General features: G+C 34.9%; 1 protein-coding gene across 11 annotated transcripts in view; it reads left to right on the top strand.

Moving 5' to 3' along the window:
* UTRN (utrophin) overlaps positions 1-14,000 on the top strand; it is a 504,261-nt gene that overhangs the window by 442,783 nt on the left and 47,478 nt on the right. For all 11 annotated transcript variants that reach the window (XM_036870974.1, XM_036870970.1, XM_036870976.1 and 8 more), the window contains 3 exons: positions 1,370-1,527; positions 3,306-3,472; positions 4,381-4,492. In XM_036870974.1, the coding sequence (XP_036726869.1) occupies positions 1,370-1,527; positions 3,306-3,472; positions 4,381-4,492 (437 nt within the window). The remainder of the gene's footprint in view (positions 1-1,369; positions 1,528-3,305; positions 3,473-4,380; positions 4,493-14,000) is intronic.

Here is a 14,000-nt window from a genome sequence, read left to right as displayed (position 1 = left end):
CTGGATAAATACTTTCTGGCTATGCTAGTCTTATTTTTGACAAATGAAAAGAAGCAAGTAGAACTCTAACCAAATCTAAGAGAACAAAATGATAATAAAAATTAAATGTATTTTTATTGAATTTGCTTTCCCTATGTGTGCTTATAATTAAAGTCATACTTCATTATAATTACTGTGTCAGTATCACTGAGCTTGGTTTAGTTGTTTGAAAATTTACTGTTGACAGTGTTAGATCTAGCCTTATTTCCTTAAAAAAAAAGGAATGATACCTTTTGATCTGATATTCATTTATCAGGTATTGTTTGAAATTGGTTTTTAGGATCCAATAAATATTTACTCGCCGTTCTTTTTTTCTTGGAAAACTTCACATGAAAACCGTTTAGAATTTGTGTGATTTTGAATTTTTAGAACTTGGAAATTTCTTTCCAAAAAGTATTAGTTTCTATAATGAAGTGGATTGTTTTTACATGAAATTTCTCCCTACTCCAAAAGTAACTTATTTGAATATATTAGCTTTGTTGCTGGAAATATGGTAATAATTTTCATCTTCAAAATACTGCAAGTGATGAAAAGAAGATAAGCCAATTCTAGAAGGAAGAAAAGAGTTTTTATTTTACTGAATCAAAAAAATTTTTAAACATCTTTTTTTTAATGAGTAGAAAAGCCTAAGAACTGTATGAAAGTATGCATGAGTTTTCATTAAGTCCTTTACATTTGAATTAATGTATTTTATTACATGAAATGATGTAAAACAAAAATAATTTTTATCACTAATAAGGAACGAGAGACTGATTGGGCCTAAAAAAATAACCCCTAACAATAAAAGACACCTCCTTATACTGTTTAATGTTTCTTATGCAAAATAGATTTGAGTATAGAAATCTTTAAAAGAAATTAAAATATATATGTTTAATGAATATTGAATTTAGGAGTGAATACAAAAAGTTGATAAACAAATCTTTTAAAATTTGCTACTTAAGATACATTCATTCCTTTAACAAGTCATAAAGAAAGCTTCTTTTTAGCTGTCTGTCTTTTTCAATAAGAAGGGAAACCTTACTGAGACCACTGAACGAACCCACATGCATACACTGGACCATTTAAAAAGAAAATTTGTATTTATTGGTCTGTTTATATGTATTTACATACTGCAGTAGATCGTTTTAGGAAACATGTAGTTAGCCAGTTCCTGATTACAAATATGCAGAATGTTAAGGTGGTCAGAATTCAGGCGACAACTAATGTAATTCGTGTCCCCATAAGTTTTTTTTTAATCTACGTCGTTCATTCCACATAACCAAAGGTATATTTTACTTAAAATTCCAGAATAGGCAGATGGAGGTTAACCTCTTGCCTCTCCTCCTTGTAGATCTCTTTAAGGAAGTGGCTGGGCCCACGGAAATGTGTGACCAGAGACAGCTTGGCCTGTTACTGCACGATGCCATCCAGATCCCTCGGCAACTGGGGGAAGTAGCAGCTTTTGGGGGCAGTAATATTGAACCCAGTGTTCGCAGCTGCTTCCAACAGGTAAACGTTCATGAAGGATCACTGGTGTATAGAATGTGTGGGGAATGGTATTGAGGATATTCTGAGAAATGGAACAGGGGACTTGGGCTGGAACCAGGTGGCGGAAGACGCTGGTACCATCCCGGTAAGTTGATTTTATTTCTTAAGGCACATCTGATTCAAGCAACAGCAACCCCCTCAAGGAGACTTACTGTTCCTCAAGGGTTAAAACCTCAAATCTTTAACATGTGCCATTAGATTGCTATGATTTGGCCCTGCGTTTGCCCCAGCCTCATCTTGTACCACTGGTCCCCTTGAGCTTTCCAGCCGTGCTGTTTTAGTGCCTTCATTCCGGCCCTAGTGCCTTTGGACATGTGCCCTCTGTTTAGAATGGTCTTCCTTACCCTCCACCCACAAACTCCCTTGACATTGCTAATCCTTATTCATTCTTTAGATCTTCCCTTAAATCTCACATCCGCTGAAAATCCTTCTCTGACTCCTTCAGATGAGGTTATGTGTCCCTACTATATTCACCTGAATCTCCTCTGCCTTCTTATCATGCTCATTAAAATTGATAATAAAAACATACTGAATTATATAATTACTTGTTTAGTGGTTTTTTTCTTTTATATAAACCTAAGCTCCATGAACAAGGACTGTTTCTATCTTTTTACTGTTGTATCCCTATGTACAGTGCCTTGAACATCATAGCTACTTAATAGATGTTTGCTAAATAAATGAATAAAAATGCCCTGACCTCCTTGTAGGCAAGATTTTTTAAAAATGTAAATTAAAGACATTATTGAAATTGCACTCTTTTCTTTGAGAACATATGTACAAAAGGAGAATGATGTACACAAGTTTTATACTGATCTAAGTTACTGATATTAAACTGGAAAAGCACGTTAGTTTCTTTTTTGATGCTTACTGTGTAGAAAAGCATTTTAGAAATGCTTCTACCGATGTTATAAGTATGCATAAAGTACAAGCCTACAGATATTTTGCCAAGGCATGTCTAGTGATTTATCATTGCTGAGGAAAAAAATGCTCACACCATCTCTTTAAGAAGAATTGATGTTATGGTTTATTACATTTTATAATGGCCCTTTTTCTTGTTTTAGAGATACAAAAAATACCAAGTGAAAATTCTAAATATGATTCTCATATGTTCTGGTTCATAGAATGACCTTGACAACAGCAGGAGAAGGACATTGGTACGAATTTAACTTTGCACAAGTGAAAATTACTTAGTATTAAGATTTAAAGAGAGACCAAGACATTTCATACAATTTATCATTGATACATTTGGAAATCCTGCAAAGTATATTCATCGCAATGTGCTCCTGGTATGATGTAACAGGACTGGAGCAGGACAAAGAGATAACAGTTTTTATTGGCATTTATAATGGCCTTCAAGTTTAGGAAGTTATCAGTGAGTCTTTACTTTCTCAAACGTTTACTGTTTTAGATGAATGAGTTTTATAGTTTTAAAATATCTATGTGAAGAGTACCTAGAATTGTGTGGGTTTTGATTTTGTTTTTTAAATCTAAGTCTATTAAGGTATTGCGAATTTTTTCTTCTTCGTATATGACAATTTCTTCTTTTTCTCTTTTTAAATTTAGAATTTTGTTTCCTTGAAGAACCTTAAATATTTAGTGATTTAACTGACCTAGAAAGAGTTATATAAACTCTCTTTTTACTTCTATACAGATTTTCAGAAGATTTTGAAGCAACAACACCTGCTGCAATTTAAATGAAGGCATTTTCTTCACTTTTAACATTTTTGTTTCTTCACCAGAATAACAACAAGCCAGAGATAAGTGTGAAAGAGTTTGTAGACTGGATGCGTCTGGAACCACAGTCCATGGTTTGGCTGCCGGTTCTACATCGAGTGGCAGCAGCTGAGACTGCAAAACATCAGGCCAAATGCAACATCTGTAAAGAATGTCCAATTGTTGGCTTCAGGTAGGCTGATTTACTACCAGTGGTGGTAGGAGGCTATTTTCTGTTCTGTTTATATAGTTTCAATGTATGTCCATCATTCCTTCCCACTTATTCCCATTTGGGGGTTTGCCTCCTGAAGAAATGGGATGCTTTTAGCACATTCAGTCCATCTGAAAATGGCATTCCCTCAAATAGCCAATACGTGAAGCTTATTTTATTATTATTATTTATACTGTTTTGCTCCAGAACCAGAGATCTTTCTGAGTTTCTATTTACATAGGTTACAGAAGTGTTCATGCATGATAATTGCATGACTCATTATACATATATGACCCTGATGGAAATTGGTGATTTTCTAAGACTTTGGGGTCAAACTTGGTAAGCAGGAGTTTAGCATTTAAATACTAACTGAGAAGTAATCAAATGACTTCATGTTACTTCGGCCAAGTTTGGCATGAAGTACATTAACCCGACTTTCACACAAGAAGCCTTTGTGAGGGAATTTTGAAACTCATTTTTTATATGATGGTATAGTGATAACTTAAATTTGATGTGTCAAGCTAATAACATAACTCTTTTTCTTCTTTCATTTTGCATTCACATTCAAACATTACAGAAAATCTTCTAACGTGGATATTTGTCTTCTCATTATGTTGAAACAGATGAAAACATGTTTTAGAGACTTCAACTACAAAAATTTGCTGTTTTTCTCACTTGGGAGATGGTTTCCTTAATTTCCTTTGTGAAATTTAAGATTCTCTTTGTTCTAATTTGGAGCTAAAATACTAAATAAGCAAATTCCACATTTGTAGCCAATATAACTTTTATTTTCATGGTGATTTGGATGAATGAAATTCCTTACCACAAGTGAGTGTTTTGGACTATATAATAGGCTTTCAAGCCAATGAATTTTCCTTTCTTCTCTCTAGGTATAGAAGCCTAAAACATTTTAACTATGATGTCTGCCAGAGTTGCTTTTTTTCGGGTCGAACAGCAAAAGGTCACAAATTACATTACCCAATGGTGGAATACTGTATACCTGTGAGTACTGAGCCAGTGTTTATTTGGTTTTGCTTTAACATATTGCTTTTGAATTAGCTAGTGTCTAAAAGTATTCAGTTTATTTAGACTTAACTTTATTTGGAAAAAAATCCCTTTCAAGATCACTTAACCATATATTTTTTGTTGTTTTGTTTTCTTTTAAGCAAATATATTATGTTGAATTTATTAGCACAGAACAATTATACTTCTTTCAGAAAAATTAATTTATTAAGTTTTATTTACATCTGTGTGTTAATATTAAACTTAGCATTCTTGGTAGCAAACTCTTTTAAGAGCATCACAACTTACCTACATTGAAAATAATACTATGTGATGAGAAATTGTTTCTTTAGACATACTTAAAATATGTTTATTGTATTTACATTAACAAAAATGTAGAAAAATTGGAGAAAGTAAAAAATTCATAAATCTAGCTCCTGAATAACTACCTAGCAATATTCTTCCATATCAGTGATTTAAGATTTTATTTTCATATTTCTATAATTTTAATACTGCTTTTTTTCACTGAACATGTTGTATAGTAAGTATTCCCACCATGTTGTCCTGCATATAATCTTTTCTGTGTTATAGAATGTTTAATTGAGTGAATTACTATAATTTATCTAACCATTCTGTTAAATTTGGACATTAGTTTATTTTCAATTTCTGATTTTATAAGCACACTCATAAATATTATTGTGAAAATAGCTCTTTCCATATATTACATAAATTACATTTCCATAGATGGAAATGATCTGGGTCAAAGCACTTAGAAGTAGATGATCTGGGTCAATGGCCAAAATACCTCATGTCAAGTTATTTTCCAAAAGAGGTTTATACCACTTTACATTATTATCACACTTTGTTAATGCCTCACTAGTATTGGATATTGATTCCTGTTGTTCCGTTGATCTAAAATATTTTTTTCTGAAGTTATCTTCATTTTCTGTTGATTGCTATTTTTTAGCTTCTTTCCAAATAGTGAACCAAAATTTATTCATAGAGCTGTACCTTTTCTTTGGTTTAGGGAATTGAGTTGCTTTTTGGGTCATAAATTGGCGGAAAGGCAGCAATACTTACAAAATATACACATATAAATCTCACTCACATTCTTAGGTATCTTATCTCAAATAAATAGGTACCGTATATGTGGAGAAAAAAATCTCTAGAATGTTGCTGAATTATAATAGATGAAATACTCATAGCGCATAATAACTTTAACTAGGAAAAAATATCCCAAGAAAATTTGTGAAGCACCATTTATTACTATGATTAACATATTCATTCACTCAACAAAAATACTGAGGACTTAGCATGTGTCGGATGCTGTTTTGGGCTCTGATAATTCATCAGTGTACTACTAAGAAAGACAAGATTACTGACTCTCCTGCTACTCTGTTTAAGAGGAGGAGATGTATGACAGAGAACAAGGAAACAAATAAACGAGATCATTACAGATTGTAGTAAGTGCCTCTAAAGAAATAAATGGATAGTGAGGTAGAATATTAGAGGAGGCACTTTAGATAAAGAAATCAGGAAAGGTCTTTCAGAGAAATTAACATTTTAGTTGAGCTTGAAGGATGAGAAAGAATCAGCTGTGTAAAGAACTGGTATAGAAAGGTATTTCGGAAAGAGGATCCAGCACGGTGGTCTGGAGGTGAGGAAGAGGTTGGCATGATTAGGGCACAGAAGAAAGTGGAGCTTATTATTCCCCAAGGGGGGTGTGGTAGGTAGCACTGGCTATTTGAAAAGCCAGAGCAAAATGAACTTGTGGGCCCCCTTGCTAAAAATTTATTGTGACTTTCAAGATGGCAACAACAGAGCATTAAGCCAAGCTCAGGAAGCCTCTGAGTGTGGGACCCTGTGCAGCTGCACAGGTCGCACAACCACAGAGCTGGGGGTGGGGAAGAGGTGAGAATGGCTAGGGAACAGAAAGAAACTAGAGTGGATTTCACAAAGAGTGGATTTCTCCCTTCACAAAAGGGAGAATGAGATTGGTAAGAGATGGAATGAAAGAGAATTGCAGATATCAAGCTGTGCAGACCCTGCTGGTCACTGTAAGGTGTTTGAATTGGGGAGAAATATAGTATTGAAATTTGCATGATCAGAGCTAGAAATTTAGGAAACTGATGATAAAGAACTAATGTCAAAATGGGAAAAATCATAAGGTAAGTATACATTAAAGATGTATAAAAAAATGACTACATATTTAAAGATGTATAACGTCAGTAAAGGTGTATAAAATTACTATTTTCCTTGGTCTTAAATACAATAATTGAAAATGATCTTGCAAAGTACCCACACAATTTGAAATCTACATCTCTTCAACATCAATCTATGGTCAGTGGGGGTGAGCTTGAGAATCACTGATATGTTGATGAATTTCACTCCCCAGCTATCATTTTAAAATAAAAATCTGTAAGTTACCCAAAGCTCTTCTTGTTACCTAGTCTTTGCAAAGTCACCATTATCATATCTAAGATTACAGCTTACCCTGCATTGTACAGGATGGCTTCCTTTTTGCAGATGTGCTTTGGGAGGTTTTTTACCCCTTTCTGGGGTTTGTGTAGTGATCTTTTTTTTTTCTTTAATTAATTAATTTATTTTTATTTTATTTTTGGCTGCGTTGGGTCTTCATTGCTGCACACGGGCTTTCTCTAGTTGCAGTGAGCGGGGGCTACTCTTCATTGAAGTGCGCGGGCTTCTCATCGCGGTGGCTTCTCTTGTTGCGGAGCGCGGGCTCTAGGCGCGCGGGCTTCAGTAGTTGTGGCTCTTGGGCTCTAGAGTGCAGGCTCAGTAGTTGTGGTGCACAGGTTTAGTTGCTCTGCGGCATGTGGGATCTTCCCTGACCAGGGCTCGAACCCGAGTCCCCTGCATTAGCAGGCGGATTCTTAACCACTGCGCCACCAGGACAGCCCTGTGTAGTGATCTTAATCAGCAGCCTACTCATAAATCATCTCTTAGGACAGGTTATTTTCTGCATTTGATCCCAGAACTTTTGGTAAAATGACTAGAAATATGTATAAATTGAATCTTTGAAAGGCATACTGTTAAATTCAAATTGTAATGAATTACTTGATTTTACTGCTTTCCAAAATTACTTTCTTAAGTGAGCTTTATTTACGGTGCCTTCATCTTTTACTCAACGTTCCCTAAACTCATCTGGTGTCTGCCTTAAAAACTGAACTCAAATATGAATTTTTCAAGGCAGTCATAGTAAGCACTGCTTAAGTGTTAAATGGATTAGACCTTTCTGTATAAATCCTGATGTTGGCATTTCTCATAGTGCATCTCCGTTTGTGGTTAGGAAAATGCTCTAATCATATTACTGACTTGATTTCTTTCCTGTTCAATTTTGTTTTCCAGCTGATTCTGAATGTTTCTATCATTAAAAACTTTCTGAAGTTTAGAAGTCTTATTTTAAACCCTCAAAGCTCAAGAAATATTTCTTGAAACATATCAGCTTATTATCTATGATGGTGTTTGTCTTTAGATGTAGAAAGACTAATGGTGTATGAATTAGCTATCATAATTTATGAAAGTATTTTATGAAATTGATAATAAAACATTTATCTACAGACATGAAGTAGAATTTTTCTTTTGCTAGGAAATGATTTTTTAAAAACTCTTATTTTCCCCTTACCACTCTATAATCCAAATTTGTACATTTAAAATTCTTTCATTAGGCCCAAAAAGAGTTCATCTAAAACAGACAACATGACATAGACTATATTTAATGCTTGTTACCATTGTCTCTCCATTCATTCAAATCCCACTTTTTCACAAAAACAGCTTGACTCTTACTTTGTGTGTGAAATCTTCCCAAATTCTTCCAGCTTCCCCTCACCAAAACACGTCATTCTGTGGCCTCTAACAGTAGCCCCTACTTTACCAGTTAGTATTTGATTCTGTGTTATCTTGTATTGTTTTCTGTGTTGGTGTTTTTGCCTCCTCAACTATCTTTTTAATTCCTTGGGACAAGGATGACTCATACTTTTCTTACTATGCTTAGTTAATTCTGGTACATAAAAGCTAAATGTGCTCATATATGACATTATAAATACTATTTATAGAATATTAAAGCTGGAAAGAGTCTAAGAAATTAACTCATCCTTATTTTTTAAAAAAAGACTAAGTCTTAGAGAAGGTAAGTGATTTGTTCAAAGTTAGTGGCATGGATTTAGTGGTTTAACTCCATTTGGGGAATTTTCTGTATGCTTGCTGGAATATTATATTTGTTGAGTACCTGTTATATACCAGGCATTTTGCTGGGGACTAGAGATACAGAAAAAATATAATGAAGGAGAAAAAGAGGTCTTTATGTGGACAGATTCAACAGGACTATATATATTTTTTGAAGAATAAGTAAGCTTATGGATCAAGATAATATTCAAATTTTTTTCTTGTTACCCGTGCACTGTATGTTTGAATTCTGGGATTAACATTTATTCTAAAAATAGTTACATTTTATATCAAATTTTAAGTTTCTTTTTTATTGGAATAAGAGTTTATGATCATTTAATTTCACAGTGAAAATTACCATAATTGGATCTTTTTTTAAAAAGTCTATATTCTCTGTTGTAAATAACCAAATTTAATTCAAATTAAAAGCGTTTTTATATGTTAGGGCATAAAGTAGATAGTTCTTTAAATTAGAGAGCGAAGGTGATGAATTTCACATATGACTTATAAGAGTTCATGCAGTTGCTGACAGTGAAAGAGAGCTGGATAGGGTTAAATATGAATGAAAAGGGGAACCACTTGGAAATGCTACTGGGGGCAAGCATGAGTCACCAAGAAGTGAGTAAATTGACAGCTCCATTGCCACAAGAGTGCAGCTGAAGTTGGTTGGCAAGGATTTGCAGTCCGTGACTCCATCTTGCTCAACGGCTTTGGAATTAAAAGATGGTAGGTAGAATTGAAGGCCACGGGCTGCACGATTCAAAGGTGTTAATGGTACTGGGATTGATTTGGGCTATCCTCATGTTGAAGAAACCAAAGGGGGTTGAGGGGCTAGAGATCAAGATGATGGGGGCAAGAATTAGGAGTAAGAGTCAGAAGGTTTGAGTTAGTGAAACTTTTTTCCAAGTTAAAGATTTGGGATTGAAAGATGTTTTGAGTTATGATGAAGCCTGATGTGTGGCCAGACCCCAGTACGTGATAGAAGTGGGACATAGGAGGTTTTGGAGGTGAGATGGTGTTTAGAAGATCATCAGTTTGTCTTTAGAAGTGACAGATGATAGCGGCATCTGGCCAAGTGCTGTCGAAGGGGAACAGATAGGCATATCGGTTTTAGTAGATGTTAAAGCTGAGGCTAAGGGGGAAATAGTGTAAACCTCCTTTATTCTTGGCCTTTGATTTTACAGCCCATGATGGAGAGGATTGTAGGGGAGATGGTGTTATCATGGGAGCAACAGTACTCATCTCGTTCATAACTGCAATATGAAATTGCAGTTATGAACAACATGTAGGGGAATGTGTTCATAAGTAGAATACAGACTCATGCTAACAGCTAACAGGAAAGAAAAGTAATTAGAGGCTGTATGCATCTGCTGAGGGGCAGTGGCCCAATCCATGTAGGAAAAGTGGGGAAGTGGGGAAAGTCAATAGAGAGAATACTTACCCATTGGTAAATGTAGCTATCAGGAACTGAAGCATTAGCCCAGATAGGAAGATGGTTTGAGAGTCATGTTAGCTCAGGTAGAAGGGATGAGATATTTGTAAAATTTTGTTGCTAGAAAGGTCAGCAATATCAGCTACTCCAGCATTAAAATTGTTGGGGGATGGAATCATTGCAAAATTCTCTGCTTATAACTGAGTTTGGACAGGACTAGTTTGTTCTGATAGTTTGGTTGAGATTTTGGTGAAAGAAGAGGAGGACCGGAAACAGCTTATTAAAAGTTAACAACACTTAAAACAGATTTGTATTGCATTTTTGCAGTTTTTAAACAAGTGCATGTTACTTTTAAAGTATCAGGTTCAAGTATGTTCTTGTCAATACTGGTTAATATATAGGGATATAAAACAAAATTTCAACTTCTGGAACATTAAATACATCAACATTCGCATTATAGGGGTCCCAGAAGGAGAAGAGAGAGAGAAAGGACCCAAGAAAATATTTGAAGAGATTATAGTCGAAAAATTCCCTAACATGGGAAAGGAAATAGCCACCCAAGTCCAGGAAATGCAGAGAGTCCCATACAGGATAAACCCAAGGAGAAACTCGTCAAGACACATAGTAATCAAATTGACAAAAATTAAAGACAAAGAAAAATTATTAAAAACAACAAGGGAAAAACAACAAATATCTCACAATGGAACTCCCATAAGGTTAACAGCTGATTTCTCAGCAGAAACTCTACAAGCCAGAAGGGAGTGGCATGATATACTTAAAGTGATGAAAGGGAAGAACCTACAACCAAGATTACTCTACCTGGCAAGGATCTCATTCAGATTCGATGGAGAAACCAAAAGCTTTACAGACAAGCAAAAGATAAGAAAATTCAGCACCACCAAACCAGCTCTACAACAAATGCTAAAGGAACTTCTCTAAGTGGGAAACACAAGAGAAGAAAAGAACCTATGAAAACAAACCCAAAACAATTAAGAAAATGGTCATACGACCATACATATCGATAATTACCTTAAACGTGAATGGATTAAATGCTCCAACCAAAAGACACAGGCTTGATGAATGGATACAAAAACAAGACCCATATATATGCTGTCTACAAGAGACCACTTCAGACCTAGGGACACATACAGACTGAAAGTGAGGGGATGGAAAAAGATATTCCATGCAAATGGAAATCAAAAGAAAGCTGGAGTAGCAATACTCATATCAGATAAAATAGACTTTAAAATAAAGAATGTTACAAGAGACAAGGAAGGACACTACATAATGATCAAGGGGTCAATCCAAGAAGGAGATATAACAATTATAAACATATATGCACCCAACATAGGAGCACCTCAATACATAAGGCAGTGGCTAACAGCTATAAAAGAGAAAATCGACAGTAACACAATAATAGTGGGAGACTTCAGCACCTCACTTACACCAATGGACAGATCATCTAGACAGAAAATTAATAAGGAAACACAAGCTTTAAATGACACAATAGACGAGATAGACTTAATTGATATTTATAGGGCATTCCATCCAAAAACAGGAGATTACACTTTCTTCTCAAGTGCACATGGAACACTCTCCAGGATAGATCACATCTTGGGTCACAAATCAAGCCTCAGTAAATTTAAGAAAATTGAAATCATATCAAGCATCTTTTCTGACCACAACACTATGAGATTAGAAATCAATTACAAGGAAAAAAAAGTAAAAAACACAAACACATGGAGGCTAAACAATACATTACTAAATAACCAAGAAATCACTGAAGAAATCAAAAAGGAAATCAGAAAATACCTACAGACAAATGACAACAGAAACAATAATGCAAAACCTATGGGATGCAGCAAAAGCAGTTTTAGGAGGGAGGTTTATAGCAATACAATCCTCCCTCAAGAAACAAAAAAAATCTCAAATAAACAATCTAACCTTACACCTAAAGGAACTAGAGAAAGAAGAATAAACAAAACCCATAGTAGAAGGAAAGAAATCATGAAGATCAGAGCAGAAATAAATGAAACAGAAACAAAGAAAACAATAGCAAAGAGCAATAAAACTAAAATTAGAAATGAAAAAGGAGAAGTTACAATGGATACCACAGAAATACAAAGCATCATAAGAGACTACTACAAGCAACTCTATGCCCAAAAAATGGACAACCTGGAAGAAATGGACGAATTCTTAGAAAGTTATAACCTTCGAAGACTAAACCAGGAAGAAATAGAAAATATGAACAGACCAATCACAAGTAATGAAATTGAAACTGATTAAATATCTTCCAACAAACAAAAGTCCAGGACCAGATGGCTTCACAGTTGAATTCTATCAAACATTTAGAGAAGAGCTAACACCCCTCCTTCTCAAACTCTTCCAAAAAATTATAGAGGAAGGAACACTCCCAAACTCATTCTACGAGGCCACAATCACCCTGATACAAAACCAAAGATACTACAAAAAAGGAAAATTACGGACCAATATCACTGATGAATATAGATGCAAAAATCCTCAATAAAATACTAGCAAACAGAATCCAACAACACATTAAAAGGATCATACACCATGATCAAGTGGGATTTATCCCTGGGATGCAAGGATTCTTCAATATATACACGTCAATCAATGTGATACATACACCATATTAACAAATTAAAGAGTAAAAACCATATGATCATCTCAATAGATGCAGAAAAAGCTTTTGACAGAATTCAACACCGACTTTTGATAAAAACTCTCCAGAAAGTGGGCATAGAGGGAACCTACCTCAACATAATAAAGGCCATATACAACAAACCACAGCAAACAACATTCTCAGTGGTGAAAAACTGAAAGCATTTCCTCTAAGATCAGGAACAAAACAAGGGTGTCCACTCTCACCACTATTATTCAACATAGTTTTGGAAGTCCTAGCCACGGCAACAAGAGAAGAAAAAGAGATAAAAGGAATACAGATTGGAAAAGAAGAAGTAAAACTCACTGTTTGTGGATGACATGATACTATACATAGATAATCCTAAAGATGCCACCAGAAAACTACTAGAGCTAATCAATGAATTTGGTAAAGTTGCAGGATACAGAATTAATGCACGGAAATCTCTTGCATTCCTATACACTAACAACGAAATATCAGAAGGAGAAATTAAGGAAACAATCCCATTCACCATTGCAACAGAAAGAATAAAATACCTAGGAATAAACCTACCTAAGGAGGTAAAAGACCAGAAAACTATAAGACACGGATGAAAGAAATCAAAGATGACACAAACAGATGGGGAGATATACCATGCTCTTGGATTGGAACAATCAATATTGTGAAAATGGCTATACTACCCAAAGCAATCTACAGATTCAATGCAATCCCTATCAAATTACCAAAGGCATTTTTTACAGAACTAGAACAAAAAATCTTAAAATTTGTACAGAGAAACAAAAGACCCTGAATAGCCAAAGCAATCTTGAAGGAAAAAAACGGAGCTGGAGGAATCAAACTCCCTGACTTCAGACTATACTACAAAGCTATAGTAATCAAGACACTATGGTACTGGCACAAACACAGAAATATATGTCAATGGAACAGGATAGAAAGCCCAGAGATAAACCCACGCACCTGTGGTCAACTAATCTATGACAAAGGAGGAGAGGATATATGGAGAAAAGACAGTCTCTTCAGTAAGTTGTGCTGGGAAAACTGGGGAGCTACATGTAAAAGAATGAAATTAGAACACTCCCTAACACCATACACAAAAGTAAACTCAAAATGCATTAAAGACCTAAATGTAAGGTGAGACACTATAAAACTCTTAGAGGAAAACATAGGCAGAACACTCTATGACATAAATCACAGCAAGATCTTTTCTGAGCCACCTCCTAGAGTAATGGAAA

This window comes from Balaenoptera musculus, chromosome 12 (assembly GCF_009873245.2).
Source record: "Balaenoptera musculus isolate JJ_BM4_2016_0621 chromosome 12, mBalMus1.pri.v3, whole genome shotgun sequence".
Lineage (NCBI taxonomy): Eukaryota > Metazoa > Chordata > Mammalia > Artiodactyla > Balaenopteridae > Balaenoptera > Balaenoptera musculus.
The sequence above is the reverse complement of the archived record's forward strand: the minus strand, read 5'-3'. Positions and strand labels throughout refer to the sequence as shown.